This window comes from Rhincodon typus, unplaced genomic scaffold, assembly GCF_021869965.1.
Source record: "Rhincodon typus isolate 14 unplaced genomic scaffold, sRhiTyp1.1 hic_rhity00002934, whole genome shotgun sequence".
Lineage (NCBI taxonomy): Eukaryota > Metazoa > Chordata > Chondrichthyes > Orectolobiformes > Rhincodontidae > Rhincodon > Rhincodon typus.
Window position 1 is genome coordinate 1 of NW_025968572.1, and position 23,353 is coordinate 23,353.

Genomic DNA, 23,353 nt, shown 5'->3' on the forward strand with positions numbered 1-23,353 from the left:
AGTGGGTGTTCCAGCCATTTACAACTCTGAATTGTCCATTGGAGATTAATAACCTATTCAAGGAGATTTTCCATCGATGGTATGATGTGACAAATGCTTTGTAGGAATAACTGTGTTCCCTATATTATGGACATTGTTCTCTTCTGGTACATTGTGAAGAAAATAACTTCTGTCCTGATTTATAAATAATTGTTCAAAATTACACTTTTCTTTCCATATGTTCTTACATACAGTTAGGTTTTTGCAAACTATTATCGTATCTTTTAATTAAATTCCTGTCCTCGTACGTGATTATTTAGTTGCCCAATATAGAAATGGAAGTGTCAGCATGCATCATGACCCTTTGATTCTACCTCGTTAGGCAAAAAGATAATTCTCTCACTGCATTGCTTTACCTAAAATTGCTCTTGTATTCAAACACTCAGGAAACAGAGTCCCAAAGTTTTCAACTTTGAATAGGTGATCATATCTGTGGATAAATATGCACAAGGCATTAGCATGTTGTATGATAAAAATTCTTTTTTTTTTTGCTTAAATCTTTAGGAACTTTACTGAATATATGTTAAAATGATTAATTTATGACTGTGTAACACAGAGTAGGGGGATTGTATTTCCTACTTGTTTGTCCTTGGTGGACCCTGTCCTGGTGAAATTTGAGTCTGATTTTTTTTTTGTGTGGCTCTTTATTTAGCCCATTAGTAACAGTACTGACCTACAACAATTTGCATGCTTCAACTTTGTATTAGTTTGGCTTAATAGCTTCATTGTTTCAAAACTAGCCTGAAGTAGGTTTCATTTGTCTTTAAAACCTCTGGTAAATTTAATTTTTTGAGTAAATTTCTTTTGAAATGAAGAGAATTGCTGTACTTTTCTTCAATCTCAAATTACAGTTGACGTATTTATTAAATCTCTATTCCACAAAACTGAATGTCCTGGCACATGAACTGCAAAATGTTAGTATGCAGCTACAGCAAGTGATTAGGAATGAAAATGCAATGTTCTTATTTACTACAATGAATATTGAGCACAAAAATAGGGAAATGTTGCTCCAGCTGTCAGGGATGTCAATGAGATTGTATCTGGGTACAGTTTTGATGTCCTTATTTGAGAAAGGATACAATCTCATTAGCAGTTCAAAGATGATACATTCAGATGATTTCTGTGGTAAAAGGCATATTGTCTACAATCAGGGCTTCTCAAAGTGGGGATTCCAGATCCCGAGTGGAGTCATGAACTGGAACTTTGAGCTCAAGACCACGATAGCTGCCCCCATTACCCCACTTCACAGACTAATACGTCTTCTCTGACCGCTCAATGAGGAGTTGCTACAGTTTTCAAAATTAGTAATGGGATCACTGGTAAAATGCTTAGGAAGTACTAGTTTACACACTGCACTGCTGCAGCTTGACAAGTCCTCTCTGATAGAATCTTCCAAACCAGTGACCTAAAGGGCAATTGCAGAAGTATAGGCATGCCACTTATCTGCTATATTCCCCTGAGTCACTCATTGAAAATATATCACTGTCCCATTATTGTACTTGGCTGAGAAATCTTGGAACAACCTAAAATCACTCTGGGCCACACCATGACTGCTGCAGTCGTTCAAAAATGTCTCTTGAACCTTCTCACTGCCCTCTTCATTAGAAATTAGGGATGCGAAATTAATGCTGCCCTTGCTGACATCGCATGAACAAATAAAAAAACATTTGATCAACTTGGTGTCCCACTAACTTATCATCTGCAAACTCGGACATAAACTCTATGCTTTCATTCTGGTGCAGATTCCTGAGAATATAGGAACAGTGGGCCATTCAGCCCCCAAGCCTGTTCCTCCATTCGATATGATCATTGCTGATCTGTAGCCTAACTCTAAATCTGCCTTCGACCTCATCCCTTAATACCTTGCCTTTACAAACATTTATCTTGCTCAGATTTAAAATTAACAACTAATCCAGCATTCATTGCTGATATCTACCACTCTTTGTATGTAAAATTGCTTCCTAACATCTTTCCTGAATGGTGTGGCCCTTATTCTCAAACTACAACCCCTAATTTTAGAATACCTGACCAATAGAAATATTTTTTATCTACCCTCTCTTTTACTGATTATATCTCCAAGACTTCAATCAGATCACCCCGAACTTTTAAATTCTAGAGAAAACTGACCTAATTTGAATAATTACAATTCTTTTTGCTTAAGTTTTTGCTATCCTCCTCTCTTTCATATGCCTTTTTGTTTACGGTTCATAGAGTTAACATCCACAGATAGTACGTTATCCACCATGTTTGTGACCTTTCAAAAATGTTTCACCAGGTTAATCAGCCATGACTTGCCCTGCTTATGTCTGTGCTGGTTCTGATCACCTCATTTCTCCAAGTATCAGGCACTCTGTCCCTAATGTCAAATCCGATATACTTCCCTATAATATTTAACTAGCTAATATATAATGACCAAGTTCTGTCCTACTGTTTTTAAATAGTGCAGGTTGGGAAAGAATTTTTGTAACAAACGTGCAACATCTTTGCTAATGGCCTTCTACAATTCAATGCTAGATGTATTACAAGATGGACCTGGGTTGGCTAGGGATGGGGTGAGCAGGGAGGAGGAAATTAACTAACTGATTTGTGTTTTACTTTACATTCCCCATTGGTGGCACGTTTGGGAGTGCAGTGGTTGCAACTGGCGGTTTGCTATCCAGGTATGTTGTAACATGACCATACTTGCTGAAAACAGCCCATCAACATAATGTACCTTCCCAGTGATTTCTTCACTTGATTTTTTTCTTAACTGAACTGATAGCTAAAAAGCAAAATACAATTCTACAGCCTGACTCAATAACCAACTCCCCGTAATTTTCATAGGACTTGATGCAGAAATCTCAATTAAGGTGAATCTTGCTTGTCCACCTTTTTTAATTTTACTAGAAGGGAACCTAATATTACGATGTTTGCTGCTGTTCTGTTATTTAACTTTTTTTTGGAACAAAGTTGACCTCGGTGAACATCAAATCCTGATTTGTAAACTCACAGCTTACTTTCCATCTTCATAAAGAAAGCCGAGCTTCTCTCTCTACTGGTTGTAATTCACATGATAATATATATCTAGTGTGTATGACATCACCATTCTTGTGCAGTTTAATTCAGTTACTAAAATTCAAACCATTATTTTATCTGATGAAATTTTTGAAGGGCCTTGCCAAATGTGATCCTAAATTTTGAACAAATGAAGTTATTTAATTTTGGTTTATTTCATGCAAAAATCAGTATTAAGCAATTAATGTATACGGAAAACAAACATTACATTGCTGCGTAACCAAGTTTGGGATAATAACATCGGAAGCACAGGATTAATACCCTTTGACAATTTAAGGGGAATATGCCGGTGGCAGTTGTTCTGAAGCATTTTTCTCATATGCAGGAGGAGCATTTGGAATCTGTTAAGAGAAAATAATTGTAATTAGTGTTTTTTTAAAACTAATTTACATGCTTAATCTGACAGATTAAATCAGCAGCGATTGATGGATGGTTTATGACTGGAAACCATATTCACAACAGGCTTAGCATGTTTGTGTTGTACAGGTATGTGGGAGCATAGTAATTTTACGTTAATTATTGTAGTTATGAAAGGTACGAAGGCACCTAGGAAGATTTAGTCTGTAGGAAGCACTTCTACACACAGTATGGCAGAGATTTGGAACACTCTTCCACAAAAGGCAGTTGATGCTAGATCAGTTGTTAATTTTAAACCTGAGATTGCTCAACAAAAATTTATCTAAGGTATCAAGGGATATGAGGTAGGCTGCAGATCAGCCATGATCTCATTGACAGAGCTACTTCTGTTCTGATTGGTTCTGGTGCACACTCCAAATGACAAATTCAATCAGGTGTTAAAATTCAATCTTTTTGCTTACACAAAATGCCACACCTTCAATTTTTCCAGAAGAGCCAAAATTGTAAGCCATGTAATGCAAATTTTCAAGTCTGAAAAGTATTAAATTTTGGGGGAGAAAATCTTACCAGATTTGAGCTAGTGAAATCATGCAATGATGATTTACTCTCCAGTGGGGTTCCTTCCTCACTGTCATGGTGTCTTGCCATCAAAGAACCCACGACAGTATTGGATAAGTGCCGGTTCTGAAATTAGATGGTACACCTTGAAGGGTGCAATATCAAATAGGGTAACATAGCATATAAACAAGTATGAGTTAACTGGGATATGGTTTTTCAATTCCCACATTTATGAGATTCTTTTGCTTCTGAATATTTACCTGGTCTAGCTGATTTGTTGCCTCGCGACAAAACATTTGGGGAGTTATAATGCAGTTCACATTAATCTCTCCTACATACGACTGCTAATTCAAGTACAATCAAAACTGCAAAATCTATACACCAGACTGAATAAAGATCCAGAATATAGATTGTAAATAAACTAATGGGATTTGGCATTGCTGAAATCTTGAGATTAAAACCACACATGGTCTGATCTAACCGCTAAACAATTAAAATCGGATATTTTATTTCATTTGTGGAGGGAACACTATTCCCCTGTAAAGTGTCTTGACAATATACACAGCAGCTTTAAGTTGAATACAACTGCAGTCAAATATCTTTTAGGTTACCTGGAGAACTAAGTATCCATTACGTTTCTTGTAGTACCAGCATCCAATGATCAGTAGAAATACAAGGATTATAACCAGAAGAACAATGCAAACAGCCCTGAAACAGGAGGAAAAAGAGAAGTATCAATTCAAGTATCACACTAAGGTTCTCTCCCTTTTCTCTAATTCCAAATGCAAATTTTTCATTTCTCGTTTTCCAAAAAGTGCATCTCTTATCATTTGGGAAAGTTAATGTAGGCTTTTCAGTCTTTATCACTTCCTAGACTCTTTGGATAGAAAAAGGAATAGACTATGCAGCCCTTTGCTAATTCAGTTAAATCATGGCTGACCTGCATGTTAACTCATCAACTTGTCATGTTCTGTCACCCTTTATCAATGGTTTCAAAATTTCAGCTTTGGACTCGATTCAGTTTTGTACCCGAATAGTTAATTCTGCTTTCTCACTGCAAATGCTGCCAGATCTGTTGAGTATTTTCAGCAATTTCTCTTATTGTTTCTGATGTCCAACAGCCATAGTTCTTTGGTTTTTTTTTTGATTAGTGATGTACTTATGTTGCTGGTCCATGGAAGCTGGACTTCACCGAGAAGGATTTCCTTGAAGACCAGAATAAACCTGGGATGGAGGACAGTGAGGTGCTGGGTGCATGACATTCTAAACTGGTATAGGTCTCTCATAATGCAAATGCAGTTTTAGAAACTAAAGAAATGACAATATTTCCATAGTGGCTACATTCCAATTCATTGTTTGATTTCCACAAGCTTGTGACTGAGGGTTAGTAATGGTGTTTTATGCCACAATATTACCATGGGTCAAGGGGTGGAGGCAGGCCTCAAGAATGATCTCCGCTGCTATGTAGATTGGACACACACTGTAGAATTCATTATACATTGCACTCTAGCCATTTGGCCAACTGAGCTAACTGTTCCCTAGCCCTCTTCATCTGAAGCTCAGATCTTTTGTTTTTGCTCTGTCTTTCAAAAAGATGTTTGGAGAGGAGCAGGGAGTGGAGGAATCTGAAAGTGAATGGCAGCAGCGGAGTTTGTCAATAAAAGTCTCAGGCCAAGCTTAGTTGGAGCAGCTAAACCCACCAGAACCCTTCCAGTATTCAGGAAGGTTGAAAGAAGTGATATTGGTGCAAAGAGGTGAGTATGTAGTCAGTGAGTTTATGGAATCACAGAATCCCTACAGTGCAGAAAGAGGCCATTTGGCCCATCAAGTCTGCAACAAACCTCCAAATAGCACCCCACCCAGAACCTGTGACCTCACGTTTATCATGGCCAATCCAACTAACCTGTATGTGTTTGGACTATGGGAGAAAACAGGAGGACTGGGCGGAAACCCCACACAGACACTGAGAACCTGCAAACTCCACACAGTTACCCAAGGTTGGAATCGAACCTGGGCACTGAGAGCCAACAGTGCAAACCACCGTGCCACCCTGTTGTTTCTCTTCAATTTAAAATTGCATTAACGACAGGTAACAATTTTAACTCTTTTTGAAAAAGAGAAACAATGATCTACTTAAATTTAGGTCAAGAGCATTTTAACTCAAGATATGGCAGAGGAGTTCAGTATTGTGTGTTACGCAGACTCAGTAATTGGCAAGTCACTCTTGGCTGTCTAGATGACTGAATCTGCAGGACGTGTGACCAGTTTGAGGGCTGTGTCTCATTGCTTGAGCATCATCTAGCCATGAGGCTGAATGTTACATGGATATCAGATTTTGGACATATTCACCCAATAGTTCAAGGAAGTACTGTCAGAGAAGGAATTGGTGACCATTAGTTGGAAGAAGAGAAGCAGGATGGTGTTCAGGAAAGTTCCAGATGGCATCTCACTGAATAATAGATTTTCTGTGTTGGAATACGGTGACAGTGACTGTTCCTCTGGGGGCTGCAGCCAGGATACAAGCTGCACAACAGGGGAGGATAAAGTCAGCGAGAACAATAGTGTAGGAGAGTCAATAGTGAGGTGTACGGACATGTGTTCCTGTGAACACAGATTTTACTCTAAGATTGTGTGGCACCAGGGTCAAGGAACTCGCTGAACAGTTGCAGGGAATTCTGAACAGGGAGGTTGAATAGTTAGAGATTGCCATGTATGTGAACCGCAATGATAAGGGTAGAAAGAGGGATGAGGGTGTGCATCAAAAATTTAGGGTGTTCAGTAGCAGATTAAAGAGCAGGACCTCAAAGAATATAATCTCTGGATTATTCCCAGTGCCATGTGTTGGTGAGTGTAGGAATGAGGATAGAACAGATGAACGTGTATCTGAAGAGTTGCTGCAGGAGAGAGGACTTTAGATTCCTGAAACACTGACACCATTTCTGGGGAAGGTGGGACCAGTTAAAAGTCTGACATTTTACACCTGAACCACAAAGGAACCAGCATGCTTGCAGGTTGGGATGGGGGACATTGCCCTATTGGTGGGATTTAAGCTAACTTGGTTGGAGATAATGCACAGATCTATAAAGGAAAAACTGAGTAAGTCTGGCAGGTAAAGTGCACATTATCAAGTTAAGACACAAGGGAGCATGGCAAGCTTGAATGACATTTTAATGCATGGAGACTTGCAAACAAGGCAGATGAGTTGAGGGAGTTGATTAATACACGGGGATGTGATATCATTGTTATTACTGAGGCATGGCTGAGGGAGGGACATGACTCTGTATTCTGGAGGAGATTAGTTAACAATAGTGAGCAAGGAGTCAATTACTGTAATGAGGATGAATTATGTCTTTGAAAATTCCTCAAATAAGCCAAATGGGAAGAATTTTTAAAAAAACTAAAAGAGGGGTTACATTGCTGGGGATGCTGCTCGACCACGTCCTGAAGCAAACCGGGTACTACAGCCACATTACCTTTCTTAATACATGCCTATGGAACCAGATTATCCCTAATGGACTACAGTCCACATTTAGGCCTTCCCAATTTGGCCCCAACTGCAACAATGTCTACATTCAGAACATTGAGATCCTTCAAAAACATTTCTCCCTGCAACTCCTGAAACACACACTCGCAACAATGCACCGGCATCTCCTGAAAAAAGATTTTCTGAAGAAAGTCTAGGCCCGAAACATCAGCTTTCCTGCTCCTCTGCTGCTTGGCCTGCTGTGTTCATCCAGCTCTACACCTTGTTATCTCACGTTACATTGCTGGGAGTGTTATATAGAGAACCAAACATTCAGGGAGAGAAAAAGGACAGATATGAAATCAAATCTCAGAAGTGTAAAAATAATAGTGCAATAATAGTAGGAGATTTCAACTTCCTCAATGTCAACTGGGATAGGCAAAGTGTGAAAGGCTTAGAGAAGGGCAGAGTTCTTAAAATGTGTCGAGGTGAGATTGTTAAGCCAGCGCATAGAAAGTCCTAAAAGAGAGCCAGTAGTGCTGGACCTCACAATGCTACAGTGTGGTCTCATCAGCAACTTGTATAGTTGCAGTAAACTTTCCCTACTCTTATGCTTCAACTCCCTTGAAATTAAAACCAACATTCATTAGCCTTCCTGATTACATGCTGCACTTGTGTGCTAGTTTTTTTGTGTTTCGTACTCGAGTGTCCCTAAGTCCCTTTGTGTTGCAGGTTTCTCTCCAATTAAATAATATTCTGTTCTCCCTTCCAAAACGAATGACTTCACATTTTTCCAACTGAGGACTCAAAACAGCAGAAACCCAAGGAGAGTATAGAAAGTGGAGGGGGTTACTCAAAAAATAAATCGTGAAGTGGGGACTTGGTAAACTATGAGCAAGTAGAACAAAGGAAATGCAAAGCTGTTTCGTAAATATATTAGAGGCAAGGGGATAATTAGTGAAAACATAAGCCCCATCAGGGAAAAAGTGACAATGAGTGTGTGAAGCTGGAAGACAATGGTGAGGTTTTAGTACTTTGTTGGATTCTTGTGGTAGTGTTCCTACTCTGGGCTAGGAGAACTGGATTCAAGTCCCATTTGTGCCAAAGGTGTGTTATAACAACAACTCTGAACAGATTATTAGAAAACGTGACAATAAAGGATATTCTATTCTATTAAAATGTAAAGTAGATTTATTTAACACAAACCAGTTCCCTACCTGTTCTCCATCCCTTAACATTGAAAAACTGGGTCTAATTCCAACCAGATTGGTGCAAATGTGAACTTTTGGGGAAAAAAAGAATACTTTGTTGTTCTTTATAGTGAATAGAGATGCAATGTTGGCATAGAAATCAAGATTAGGACGTGATATTCTTAAACAAACTAGAATGGATAGGATGGAGATTTAGAGGGGATTTGAGGATTTTTTTTTAACCCAGAGAATAGGGTTTATCTGAAGTCATTGGTTGAAAAAGTGGTAAAAGTGGGAACCCTCTCAAAATGTAACTATTTAGATGAACACTTGAAATGCCACAGTGTACAAGGTACTAAGCCAAGTGGTGGAAAATGGGATTAGGGTGGAGACAATGGGCTGAAGATCCTCTTTCCTTGCTGTAAAACTCTGACTCTGGGAGAATTATATTGTATTTACAGAAGAGAAGTGTGCCATCCAACTCCAGAAGTTCAATGCCACTGTCTGTGTTGCACCAAAGTCTGCTGTCATCTTACTTCTATCTTGTCCTATCACACATCTTTCTGCCTTTTCTCCTTCAGATTATCTAGCTTTTCATCATTTTTAAATGAACCTTTTTAGTAAAGAGGCTTCTATCAATTCCATGTACAAATTGTATTTGCTAGCAAGTTACAGAGCTACAACTAATTGTTTATAATCCAATATAAGCATTTTTAAATAATACTGTCAAGGTTAATGGGCACAATCCAATCAAGATCACACATATACCATTTTAAATCTGCATAGTGGGTTACAAGAAGGTACTTTATACAGTAGTAATGCATTTACAGCGTCTTCCAAGAAGTTGGAAAAAATGTTTGTTTCCATGCAGCAATAGCAGAAACTTGGAAGACACAATTTAATCTGGTCAGAGCTTAAATTGACAATCAAACAATAGAGTAATAGTAAGATCAACTGTGCTAAATCTGCTGCTTTTCACAACAGAATTTCTCAGTTGATTCTGAGAGTCACAGATGAATGTAATCAGGTTTTTAACTGAGGAAGCAAATGAATTTAATACATGACCCAATTTAGCAAAATTGGAAGAGTGCCATCAAATAATGCCAATGGCAGAGACTATAAACTCTCAGAACAACACTACAGTAGAAAAAGTGATCAATATGCCTGCCTTTCCAGATAATGGATGCTCGAACTTACTCTTCTGATCTGAGGTAAAGTCCACCTCTTCCACCTCCAAAAGATCCTGGCATGATGTAATCACCTTTTGGCATTTCTGAGGATTAATGTGAATCAGTCTTGGGGGGAAGAACAAATATAAGCAAGAGCACAGATTCCTTGATAAAAAAAATAAAATGCGAGATCTTTCCATCATTTGATTCACAGTGAGCACTACAATATACTCAGTAAGTTTTTAATTAAGTTATGAAATACATTAAATAACAGTATCACATGATTGAACATAGGAAATTTTCTCAATACTTAAATGTTATTCAATTGAATTAAAACTAAAGCTAAAGCAAGCTAATTTAGTTGCACCAGTAGTAAGTACGAGCAACTTTACCCGTGTTAGAAGCTGGTGCTGACGTCTGGTGGATTCCTGAATCGTGGACTGAGCAGCAGTGGTGTTACTCTTTTCCGTGCTGTATGATTCTACTCATCATTACTCATATTTTCTGCCCCACTTCTTTGATCAGAGTTCTCATGACTATCATGAGACTGAGACCTGACCATTGGAGATGTCTTAGCTCTAATAGGCATGAATAAGCAGCACAGCAACATACAAGAATCGAAGAAAACTATTAGCAGATTCTGTCAATTCAATTTGCTGTCTGTTTTAATAACACTGAATAAGCATAAGACTGAAATTTAGTTTAGAATCCGAACAGAACCTCTTTGTTACTTTTTCCAGCATGTGATTTATTTATTGTCTCTCTTTGGAGCTGAAAGCAATGTTTCTCTCAATGTTATTCAAGGAGATTCACATAATTCATACATAAGTTCTCAAGCATTATTCCTGATTATGTGTTGGTTTTTATCCCAATCTGAGCCTACATCAGCTCTTAATGTTTCTGGTTCATGCTGGGATTTGTTCAGCTTGTGTTTTTGGTCTTCTGATATCTGATCCGTGCAGGTATTTGTGTGAGCCCAGGTTGCAAGATAGACTGTTAGATTGCAGAGGGCTTCTTTGATTGGTAACCGCATTCTATTTACAAAAAATTTAACTTGTTTCTACTGCCTGATCCTCATTGTCAAGTCCAAGGTAGAGTTTGTGAATGCATGCTGTTGCTTCAAAACTATAATTAAAGCTTACGTGAACTGAAACCTAGATCTAGTACCCATACTCTGAAATTAAATCTGAGTAAGCTTAACACATTGGAGATCTATAGCATAGTGGGTAGCATCCCTACCTCTGATCCAGAAGCTCCAGGTTTGGTCCAAATCCAGAACTTGATCTTAAGCAAGGTGCACCCATCATGTGGCCAAACAGCAAATTATTCCAACATACACTAATGGCAAGCAATAGGAGTAGGAGAGATTCCTGGTCTACTTTGCTGATATATATCAGGTGCTACAAAGTGTATTAACATTCTTTAATTACCTGGCACTGTATTGTAATCTTATACTATAATCATTACTATAATGTAACCCAGAATCGATTCTTACCATAAGACTGTGTCAATAGCTAGTGATGCTAACTGTGTTCCTTTAATGATCTGAAATCTCCCTTAGTTAAAATTTTAGCTGATAAATCTTTACGTTGCCAAGTCATAAAGATAATAAAACTATTAACATTTGCCCAAATCCCACATGTTAGTGAGATGGATTTTGCAAGGTTAACTGGATATGATGTGCCTTTGTTTTTTGTACTTTGTTCAGTACCTAGGCTAACGTTGGGTTTATCTCCTTCATTATTAGACTTCTTTGTAACAGTTTGATCCAATTGAGTGACTTGTTAAGCTATTTAAGAGGGCAGTTCAAATCAACCACATTGTTGCTTCTGGTTATTTAAGATTTAGTTAAGATGACAGGGAACATTTAATCACATCTCAAAGGATCAGAAAATGTTGTTTGCAGGCACGGGTACTGATTCCTTTGCCTAGTACATTGCTGAAAAATAAAGTGTTATTGCAGTACAGAAGCCATGGTCATACTTTTATTGACAATATAAAGTAGCCTAGCTTATATAAAAACCTTCTGTTTATGTAAGACACGTGTTATGCTTTTGCAAAACCACCTCTTCCAGTCAGTTAGAGTCATATCCAACACTGACACAGATGAATGATAACTTTTGAATAATAATCGTGACAGCAAAAGTACAAAATGTAGGAACATTGGAAAATCAAAAGCACAAGGAACAGAAAAAGTCATTCAGCTCATCAAGTCCACATCTGCCAAAGATCATGCCTGACTTTTATTTATTTATTCAAAGAATAACAGTTTCCACTGAGAAAAAGGAAGACATTGAATTTTTTGAAATCCATTCTTGGTTGTAAGAAGTGTCCAGTCTACCTTAGATTTCTCTGCTAGGGTAAGTTATCTTACAATTTAATTTGCAGGTGAAACTAGTTGCTTCATGCTGCTTGCTGCAGTACACAGGAATTGGGAGCAGAAGGATGTAATACAGCCCTTCAAGCCTGCTCCACCATTCAATACAATCATGACTGATCTCATCTTTGCCTCAACTCCATTTTCCTACCTGCTTTTCATAGCCTTTCAAACCATTACTAATTAAAAATCAGTTTATCTCTTCCTCAATGTCCAAGCATCCATCATACTCTCTGGTAGCAAATTCCATAGATTCACAACCCTTCCAGATAAGTTATTTCTCCTCATCTCTTTCTAATTTACTATTATTTAACCCAAGTTATGACCTCTTGTTCAAGATTGCCCCACAAGAGGAAACGTCCTTTCTACATCTAATTTGTCAATCCCTTTTAGCATCTTATATCCCTCAAGTAGATCTCCTCTCATTCTCCTGAACTGCAGAAAATATAGCAACACGGGTCATGTCCAAACATTCACAGGAAGCTACTGTCAAGCCAGTAAAGACATGCTGCTATTGCACAAAAGAGTAAGGTTGTGTACAATTTTCCGTGCTGGTGTGATTCCAGGTATGTAGGCTGTATGTCCTAAAGCTAGGCAGTTTGTATCAAACAACATATCCTTTGGCTGTTTGCAACAAGGTACTGACCCTACACAACCTGCCTGTGTTTGAAAAATGTACAACACTGTCCAACATTAGATATACTTCTGCAATTGGACAACATTTGTTGGATAATCCTGCATGTGTGAAGAATTACATTGACAACCAATTTAGCATTGCCATTTGGGTTTGGAGTGTGGTGCACTTTCACATACTAGAAGCGACATATATTAATACACAGAACCCTGTGCTTTGCAGACATAAATGTTATTTATTTGCATTATATCTGTTTCAATTCAGCACAATAGATGATAACCATTCACTGGTTCATTTCTTAGAGCAATGCCCTGATCAACTAATCAACCCTGCCGGGATTAAAATATTATAAAGCCTGGCTGTTAACTGTCAATCAGCATTAATGGGTGCATTCACCATGGCAGTACCTCTTTAAAACAGAGTCTATTTGCCAACCAATCAACATTTTCCTCTCAAACAGTATAAATGTTGGTTTTCCACTTAAATTTGCATTCTTGTGAAAAATCCTGATGAGTGCAAGACTAAAAGCATCCACAAAATCCATTGTTTCAACAATACTCAAGTTCTGTACTACTAAATAACCGTTTAATACTGTCTTCCTTACAGTTCACAATAATTCCAACTTTCAATCCATCTACATTTGGAAATTGCGATCCCCAAACTCTAAAGTCTAGGTCATTGATAAGTATTAAGAAGAGCAGAGGTCCTAAAAACGCCCCGGGAAGCATCAGCTTAGATCCTTCTATAGTCTGAAAAACAAGCTTCACAAATACTCTCTGTGCCCTGTATATCAACCAAATTAATATTTATGTTGTCCCTTTTATTTCATGAGCTCCAACTTTGCTTAAAAGGCACTTTATCAAACTCTTTTTGAAAGTCTATGTACACATCTCTTCAAAAGGATGCCAGAGCATTACTTAAAGATAGTTTGTCCTTAGTTAGTTATAGTTAGTTGTTACACTCTGATGGAGTAAAGTGACAACGTTTTCGGGACCAACTTTGTGTTAATCTTATTTTAGAACAATAATTTTCCCACAGAAACTCCTAATTGAGGTGTGAAGTGAGTTCGAGGTTTTACTAACTGCACAATGCCTGAAGCCGATTTCATGATCAAGATATTCTGTTAATCCTATCAACTCAATTACATTTTTGAACTGGATGCTCGATAATCTACTTTGGACATGTGGCAACAAACATTCTTATCGGCAGACTTTGTGCCTCTTTTTAATCAGAATGCATCATTTCTTTACTGGAATCTAAATTTAATAGGTTTACATTTGTTGTTTTTTCATACTTGCTCTTTGCTTTCCCGTATGTTTTATTCAATTTCCCACTGCTTGTTCATCCCAGCCATATTTGGCTCAAGGCACAGGACATCCTATGGTGTAAATTGAAACAACCAAGTAACATAGTAATTGTTTCATTCTGCTATCCAGTCATACTACAGTGATATGTGGAGACACCCAATACAACTTGTGTTCTGAACAACATTCAACACACAATCTAAAACATTTAAAACTGATTAACCAATCATTGTTCTCAATGTTGCCTATATTGTTGCAGTATGCAGAATATCCACTACATGTGTCTACATTAAACAAGAATGGTTGCACTTTGGAAGGTAATTTACTGTGAGGAATGAAAAAGGTGGACAAAAATCCAGTGAGGGCAAGTGAAACTTTTTTGTCCAGCTGGGAATGCGAGAATGGTGTGAGGGCAAGGTGTGGGATATAAATGGGACAAGCATGACCCTATCGATCATGGCAGAGGAAAACCTTACTTGAAAAATAAGGAAGACGGTCAGTGGCATTATCAAAAAGTGATAGAGACAGAGAAATCAGGACTATTGTACTAGAGTCATCACCAGGTTAAATGAGGGAATCAATGGCCCTAGAAAACATATTGGTTCACAGCAGGGAAGGGAAAGAGTTTGAGATGGACCATGTGAAGATAAGGAAGGAGAATATATCAGAAGTAATGTTAATGACATTTCCAAGTCCTGGCTGAAAGCACCAATACATTGTTCAATGTGCTGAGTAAAGAGGAGACCTGAATGGGACCAGAACAAAGTGTTTCCAATGAAGAAGCAGCACAGACAGGTCACATATGGTTGCCCATAGCAACACATTTTGTTTGGAAGAAGTCAGAGGAGTCAAAGGCAAATTTGCACAAATACAAGCAGATATTTGGCCAGACAAAAGAGCATGGTAGTGAATGAGGACTGGCTGGACTTCCTTTCAAAGAAGATGCCAAGACACCTCAAGCCATCCTGATGGACAATGGAGATGTAAAGGGCTGGGATAACCACGGTAAAACAGTTAGGACCAGAAAAATGGAAACTGTAAAATTGGCATAGGGAATTGGAAGTGTCTTGGTTTTATGACTCTACTGAAAAACAGCTTATTTTCTAATGTATTGAGAACTCTGGAAATTTGCTGGTAAATATATTTATAGTCTGGTCCAAATGCTACCAAATACTACAGTACCTTAACAATGCAAAACTAACTCCTTCTTTCCTAGAAACCATTTTTCAAAACTTTCAAGAATCTTTTTAAGAATATTCACCAAAAGCTGTCAAAATTATGTAGTTACTGGAACAATTGAAAATGCAAATAAAATTTGATCTAATAAGATTAGTTGTTGCAGGAATAAAAAATCTGTTCAGCTTGCCTAGCTTATGACTTTACTCCATCAAAATTGCAATTAAGGAACTGGTTAAATGACAAAACATTCTTTCTTCAGAGACCCATCCTGATATAATGCAGAGAGGTGAGTTTATGTGGGATTAAACGGTATGATATTTTACTTGGTATTTGCCAGAAAATTAACATAGCAACGTCCCAATCAGATTAACATAAGAATTAGGAGCAAGGGTAGGTCATTTGACCCCTCAAGTATGCTTTGCTATTTGATAATGCCATGCTGATCTAGTTGTGGCCTCAACACCACATTCCAGTTCTGACCCCCATCGCACTTGACTGTCGATACTGTTGATCAAAAATTTATATAACTCAGTCTTCAAAATATTGAATGATCCATGTTCCACTGCTCTTTGGGAAGAGAATTCCATAAACTGACGGCCCTCTGAGAGAAAGGAATTCTCCTTATCTCAGCCTCAACTGACGGACACTAAATTTTAAACTTTGTCCCATATGTTTCAACTCCACACAAGGGGAAATGTCTCTCAGCATCCACCCTGTTTAGTCCCCTAATAATCTTTTGTTTCAATAACATTACTTCTTACTCAGGGTTCAGTGTATGAGCAAATGTTGAGTTGTTATCCTTTGTTATGTCAATTAGTTACCTCCTTTCTCTCCCTCACATGCTCACTCACACTTTCACTCATTCTCTGCCACACATGTTCACTTCCTTCCACTCTCTCAGTCATGAGCTCTCTCTCTGTCACTCATACTCTCACACTCTACCACACACTCAGCATACTCATGAACTCTCACCCTCATTCACTCTGTAACATACTCATTTCACTCACGGTCAAAATACTCACTTCCTCACATTCTCACTCTCATTCACTGTCTGCCACTCGTATTCACATCCCTACATTCTTTAACACTCACTCACTAAGTCACAACCAACAGCTTGTGAAGTCCTGCCGTAGGATCATGAAGCATCTTACAGCCAATTAAATACTTCTGAAATGTAGTCACTGTAGCAATGTTGGAAATATGACTGCCAATTTGTACATAGCAACATCCCACAAATAGCAATATGATGGTGACCAGATAATGTGTCTTATGATGTTGATTGAGGGATAAATATTGTCTAGAACAGGAGAGATAATGCCACTGCCCCTCTTCGAAAATAGTGCTCCAGGATCTTTTACATTTACCTCTCATAATGCAGCACTTTCTCAATACTGCACAGCAGTCTAGATTTGAGTGATGAAGTGCTGCAATGGGAATTGAACCAAGAATCTTGTGTGAAGAGGGTCACCTGATACTGAGCCACAGCTTATATTGAAGACCACAGGTAGGTCTAAAGAGGCAAAAGCTCAGGGTGCAGTAGGTACTAAACTGGGTGAATTGAAGGGTTTCCAACCTTGGATGAAGTAGGTAGATCAAATAGTGTCCAAAAATAAAAATGGAAAACATTGGGAATGTTCAGGTCAGGCAGCATCTGTGGAGAGAAATATAGTTAATGTTTCGGGTTGAAGATAACCAACACGTCATCAAAATTGCCAGAATATTCTCAGATATATCTAGTTAGTTAGACACAGTCTACCTGGCGATACATAAATCTCGAATGCATGCCAAACAACAATGGTAATATTTGTATGGTTGTGAGCACTGCATGGTTTTCAAGAGGCTAGGGAACATGACTTCTCTCTGGAAACTTTAATTTCAGATAAATTTGATACATTTTTCAGCAATTTGTAGTAAGAGCATCCAAGCTGTTAGGATGTTTCAAATTTGGTTTTATGCTTAGGAAGTTGTGTCTCACAAATTTGAGTTTTTGAAGAGGTAACCAAGAAGACAGATGAAGGCAGAGCAGTAGACGTCTACAGCTCATGCTAGACCTTTGATGAGGTACCGCATGGTAGACTGGTTAGGAACGTTAGATCACATGGGATCCAGGAAGAGCTAGCCAATTTGATACAAAGTTGACTTGATGGTTGAAGACAGAGGATAATGGTAGAGGGTTCAGTCTGGAGGCCTGTGACCATTGGTGTGCCGCAAGGATCAATGCTGGGTCCATGGTTGTTCATCATTTACATAAACAATTTGAATGAAAATATCGGAGGCATGGTTAGTAACTTTAGGGATGACACCAAAATTGGTGGTATAATGGACAGTGAAGATGGTTATCTGAGTGTGTGACGGGATCTTCATCAACTGGGTCAGTGGACTGAGGAATGACAGATGGAATTCAATGCAGATAAATGTGGCGCATTGTATTTTGGTAAGACAAACCAGGGAAGGACTTACACAGTTAATGGTAGGGCCTTAGTGAGTGTTGTCGAACAGGGAGACCTGGGGGTACAAGTACATAGTTCCTTGAAAATGGCATCACAGGTAGACAGAGTGGTGAAGTAGGCATTTGCCACATTTGCATTCATCGGTAAGAGCACTGAATACAAGAGTTGGGACGTCATGTTATGGCTGTACAAGATATTGATGAGGCTACATTTGGAATACTGTGTATAATTCTGGTTTGCCTTGTGATAAATAGGATGTTATTAAACTGGAAAGGGCGAAATAAGATTTACAAGGAATTTACTGAGATTGGAGGGTTTCAGCTATAAGGAGGGGCTCAGCAGGCTGAAACATTTTTCCCCTTGAGCATAGGAGGCTGATTGGTGACCTTATAGAAGTTTATAAAATCATGAGGGGCATACATACGGTCTAAGCCATGGTCTTTTCCCCAGGATAGGGGTGTCCAAAACTAGACAGCATTACTTTAAGGAGAAGGGAAAGATTTGAAAGGGACCTGAGGGGTAATTTTTTTCACACAGGGTAGTGTGTATATGGAATGAGCTGCCAGAGGAAGTGGTAGAGGCGACTACAATGTAAAAATACATTTGGACAGGTACAAGGATAGGAAAGGTTTAGAGGGATGGGGGCCACATGCGGGCAAATGGGACTAGTTCAGTTTAGGAAACCTGGTTAGCATAGATGAGTTGGGCCAAAGGGTCTGTTTCCGTGCTGTATGACTCTAAATTGCTTCACAACTGATGAATTACGTAAGAAACGCAGTCACTATTACTCCAGTACCTATGGGTGGTCGTAGAGAGAAAATATCGTTCATGGGAACTTCTTTGTTCCTTATTAAATTGTGCTCTGGAATACCTTAGACAGTAGACAGACTTTCGTGCTAGTACTGTTAGCAATGCAATCGACCCTCTGGCATGTAAGACTAAATTACTATTTCAGATTCTGGAGTGAGGCTTGAACCCTTGGTCCATGTGGCTGAATAAACACCCACACGAAATTAGGGATGCTGGCAGGTCGGGGGGGGGGCCTGACGAAAGGCCGGGGTCTCATATCGGGGATAACAAGGTGTAGAGCTGGATGAACACAGCAGGCCAAGCTCTACACCTTGTTATCTCAGATTCTGCAGTTCCTACCATCTCTCATACCGGGGAGCGGCACTTTTCCGACAAGAGGCGTGATCCCAGGAAAAGGGGCGGGGTCTCTTCCCGAGGTGGGAGCTCTGTTATAGGGTGTAAGTCCGAGTTGGGTGGCGGGGTCATTCCCAGTCAGGGGGCGGGGTCAGTCCTGTCCGGCGGGGCGCGGTGTCAGTCCGAGCCTGATACGCGGGGTCATGCGGGATCCGGGGGCGGGGTCAAACGTGGCCGGCGGGCAGGGTGTCAGTCCGCGCCGGGAGGCGGGGTCATTCGGAGCCGGGGGCGGGATCATTCCGCGCCGGGGGCGGGGTCATTCGGAGCCGGGGGCGGGGTGACAGTCCGCTCGGGGGTGGGGGGGCTGGAGTCAGTCCGCGCAGTAGTTGTGGTGTCAGTCCAAACCTCGGGGACAGGGTCTTCGTCCGAGCCGGGGGGCGGGGTCATACGGAGCCGTGGGCGGGGTCTCCAGTCCAAGCCTGCGGGGAACGGTCTCCGTCCGAACCGGGGGTGGGGTCGGACGTAGCCTGTGGGTGGGGTCATACGGATTCGGGGGCGGGGTGTCAGCCCGCGTCATGGGTCGATGTCGGTCCGAGCCGGGGGGCGCGGTGTCGGTCCCAGCCTGAGGGGCGGGGTCACCGGCCGGGCAGTCCCAGGAGTTGAGCTCCAATGTCGGCGGTCACCGGGGAGAAGTCAGGGTTGGAGAGCGGCTCCAGGAGCCGTGCTGTCCGGATTCGTGGGGTAGGGGCGAAGGCGGCCGAGACTCAGGCCGCGTCTGCGGAACCGGTTTCGTGGGCCAGAGCTCGGGGCTGGCACAGACCCGGGAAAGGCCGGGAAGATGGTGTGAGAACTGTCGGAGAGGTAGCGGATGCGGGGGCCTCATTGTTGGTAGCCATCTACTTGCTGCTGCTGTGGGTACTGATTCACCTCTCCCTGCGGCAGCTTGTGGCAGTGGGGCCCAGCCAGCACCGGGATGGCTTCGACGCCAAGGCGGCAAGGTAACCCGGAGATAGAGACCTTCAGCCTGCAACGTCCCAGTTAGATTGAACCTTGCCAATTCCTGTGACTGTCATCCAACCTGACAACGCTTTAATGTAGTGCTCTTTTTGTCTTTATATACACTTCCTTAATTCGAACACTCGTAGATAATGCTGAATAAAGATTCATTTTGTCAAAGTTTGCTTATATGCACTTAGCAGGATACTTTGTAAGAGTACCAATAATTGCCCTGCCCTAATGAATGTAAGACTTGTGAATTTTTTTTCAGTAATACTCAAAGTTCTGAGTTACCTATTTGATTGCTTGGTAGTGCTAAGCTCCAGAGACATGCTGTTTCCAGCAGAGATGCAAGGCTACCGAACTTAAAAGGAGATAACACTTTGTAGGTGTCACATTAACAAGTATTTGGTAACCAGCTTCAGTTGAACAGAACCAAACAGTGTAATGTTGGAGTAGTAATTAGAAGTATACATGCCATGGTGTACTTGAATTTGAAGTTTTATTCTACCTACGTTTAATTTCTAATGATATCGAAAATAACAGCAGCTGCAGTTTTGCAGTAAGAAAGTGACTGACTGGTAGAATGCAGGCACTAGTTTTTGGTCTGTTTTGGCTTGAACTGTGTGCTCTATTGGTGATCCACGGATTCTGAAGTTGTGTATTTGGATTATGTCAGACTTCCTAGCCCAATATATTTACTGCCTTAGGATCAGAATGTTTTACACCTGAGCCCTCCACTGAAAAGAAAATGGAACTTAGCCGATTTCCTCCTATCTGCATCCCTGCTGTTATAGTGAGGCTGTGATTTTTGTTTTGAGAGTGATATCATATGTTAGGTAATTATCTTAATCCCATCTTCATCCTAAAGGAGTCTGCTTGCCCTATTTTTGTGTTTGTGAGGCAGGCTTGGGTTGGAGATGAAAATGGGCTCGGAGATGGAGGTGACCAGTGTTGGTTTGGTTTTAAGGCCCATTCTCATGGATGATGATGTTGGAAACTCAGAACAGTAAATACAGCAATGTGGATCAGCATTATGGCCTTTCAACCCTCTTTTCCAATACCCCACCCACTTCGAAATAGATCTGTGTTCACATTTTCTCCTGTGGGTTGCAATCCTTCAAACACCCAGTGAACATATTGGACTACAGGTGACACAAATACACTCAAATTGTAGCATTTCCTGATGTAAACACTTCCAGCCTCCAAGTCACAATTCTTATTCTCACTTATCAGGCATAAATCAGCTTGTGACTGCTTTCATGAAAATCATATGGAGCCTGAAAAGGCCAACTTCAACCCAGCAATTTTAAATTACAAAAGTGGAGAGAAGTGTTATCTTGATTTTGAGAATAACAATGCCGCATTTTTTAAAAGTGCTTTCTGTGTCTTGAATAATGCAACCTTTTTTATTTCTGCACCTTGGATTGAAATTCATCTAAAACAATTGGAATATTCAGATCCTTCATACCTTTGCCCATGTTTCAGTACAAACAGCACTCATTTGCCTTGTTCAAAACTGGTTTTGGAGAATGTAAAAATTGCACCTGGACAAAAAGGAGTGTTCTTTTGAAATTGGAGCACAGTGCAATGTGCTAGAGTCTGCATCAATTTTGGACACGTGATGGGAATGACTAAACGTAAAGATCTTGGCTGGTGAATTTTGACTTGAAGGCAGAAGTATATGGACAAGAGGCTAAAGATTGACATTAACTCTTCAAAACATAGAATAAAGTAGTTTCACTTAGTAAGGTGACAAAACATTGATTTATCTCTCTTTTTTCAGGAAGCATCTCCAGCACATTACTGAATTTGGACCCAGGCCTGTTGGGAGCCCTGCTAATGAAATCCTTACTGTGAACTACCTGCTAAAACAGATCCAGGAAATCAAAGGAAAGGCAGTAGCAAATAACATTGTAGTGGATATCCAGAGACCAACTGGCTTTTTCAGCATTGATTTTCTTGGAGGTTTCAGTAGCTACTATGATAATATTACCAATGTTGTTGTGAAGCTGGAACCAAAGAAAGGAGCAAAACATGCAGTGCTTGCAAATTGCCATTTTGATTCAGTGGCCAACAGTCCAGGTAAAGACTTTTTTTTTTGTTCTGTGCTTTTTTTACTGCCCTTTATCCTAAATAATTATACAGTAATCTATAACAGTTCCAACTGGTATTTCAGGTGTGTACACTCTAACTTGAAATTCTCCCAAAGCAACATTTGGATCAATGACAGCTGAAATGGGCTCGGATCTTCTTTCTGACAGCTAATGTGAAAAGACAGGACTGCAAGGCTGATTGAAACTAAACAAACAAAAGTTCCACATATGGTGCTGCAATATTCAAAAAAACTTTCATGTGATGAAATCTTGCTTGAAATGAAGGGCCAAAGTCTCAATTGTAGTTTTTTTAGGGTTATTTGAGGACAAAACTCATATCTTGAAACAAAGTTCCTTATTTAGTGTAATCACTCCCTGTGCTCCCTCCAGAGCCCTATATAATTGCTGATCCCAGCAGGCATTACTTTAAATTGAGCACATGGGATTACTTCCCCATGCTTGTCTTACTAAAGCCAGCTTCCTTATGTTGAAGGTGACATCAGATTGTAGCTTTAGTGTGTCAAAGATTTGGAGTGTAGCTAATAGAGGGGGAGACCTGGACATTTGCACTTGGCTGTACTCCTGAAATACCAATTATGTCCAAATTGTGAGGGAAGGTAGTAATGGATATGTAGTGTTAGAGACAGGGCCCCATGTTTGGATGTCAAGCCAGCGAGGGAACTATTGAGGTGTGTAGGGAGTAGAATTTCTAGAAGACCATTGGATGTTTTTCTATTTGAAACCAAAAGTAGCATGTTTTATTTTCCAGCAGCCTACCTGATGTGTGGTGTTGTCTGCTTCTCATAGACCAATTGCGGTATTTCTGCTCAGTGTTATAATGGTGAGGGAAAGATACTTATTTATGAAGTAGATGCAAGAGTTGTACAGAAAGTGTGACAGAATAGATCCTTTTGAAGTCTAAATGGGATGCAACCAGTGGATTAGGAAACAGAAAATCATTTTCTGTGTCCATAATGTAATTCTTTGAAAATGAAACTCTTAACTAATTCAGACCTGATCACATTTAAAAGATGCTTCTTGTAACTATAGGCATGTATCAGGATAAAATTTAAGATTTTAAAAATGAACTTATTTTACTATTTTTAAGTTCTTTGTGTGAATAGGTTTATTCACTGATTTTCTTTAAAGAAAATCAGGGATATTAGCATTCCTGGAATTTTAATAGTTGTCTGTATAGAGGATGTCTTCATTTTACCTGTTAATTTTTAGGAGAAGCATAAATGCCAGCATATCAGAATTCATAATAAAAACCAAAAGGACTGTGGATGCTGTAAATCAGAAACAAAAACAGAAATTGCTGGAAAAGCTCAGCCGGTCTGGCAG

General features: G+C 39.8%; 2 protein-coding genes across 6 annotated transcripts; one reads left to right on the forward strand and one right to left on the reverse strand.

Moving 5' to 3' along the window:
• Positions 1 to 3,229: 3,229 nt before the first annotated feature.
• LOC125481652 (melanoma antigen recognized by T-cells 1-like) lies at positions 3,230 to 19,032 on the reverse strand. 5 transcript variants are annotated; one of them, XM_048593482.1, is made up of 6 exons: positions 18,936 to 19,032; positions 16,898 to 16,975; positions 9,859 to 9,956; positions 4,620 to 4,716; positions 4,018 to 4,134; positions 3,230 to 3,434 (listed from the first exon to the last, which is right to left on the reverse strand). In XM_048593482.1, the coding sequence occupies exons 3-6, from the start codon at positions 9,930 to 9,932 to the stop codon at positions 3,366 to 3,368; spliced, it is 357 nt and encodes a 118-aa protein (XP_048449439.1). In that variant the 5' UTR covers positions 9,933 to 9,956; positions 16,898 to 16,975; positions 18,936 to 19,032; the 3' UTR covers positions 3,230 to 3,365. The 5 variants fall into 5 exon arrangements, with proteins under 5 accessions (XP_048449439.1, XP_048449438.1, XP_048449443.1 ...); XM_048593481.1 differs by having other exon boundaries at positions 9,859 to 9,995; XM_048593486.1 differs by lacking the exons at positions 16,898 to 16,975; positions 18,936 to 19,032 and adding an exon at positions 10,223 to 10,402 and having other exon boundaries at positions 9,859 to 9,934.
• Positions 19,033 to 19,481: 449 nt separating this feature from the next.
• Positions 19,482 to 21,998, forward strand: LOC125481651 (endoplasmic reticulum metallopeptidase 1-like; the record flags this gene model as incomplete). Its single annotated transcript, XM_048593480.1, has 2 exons — positions 19,482 to 19,915; positions 21,700 to 21,998. Coding segments are annotated over exons 1-2 (628 nt in total), but the record flags the coding sequence as incomplete, so codon positions are not given.
• Positions 21,999 to 23,353: the final 1,355 nt, after the last annotated feature.

Coding starts and splice junctions, on each gene's coding strand:
- LOC125481652 (XM_048593482.1), bottom strand. CDS start 9,932: ATGCCAAAAGGTGATTACATCATGCCAGGATCTTTTGGAGGTGGAAGA. Junction 4,717..9,858: donor CTTTACCTCAGATCAGAAGA/GTAAGTTCGAGC, acceptor CTCCTGTTTCAG/GGCTGTTTGCATTGTTCTTC. Junction 3,435..4,017: donor ATTTCACTAGCTCAAATCTG/GTAAGATTTTCT, acceptor TTCTCTTAACAG/ATTCCAAATGCTCCTCCTGC.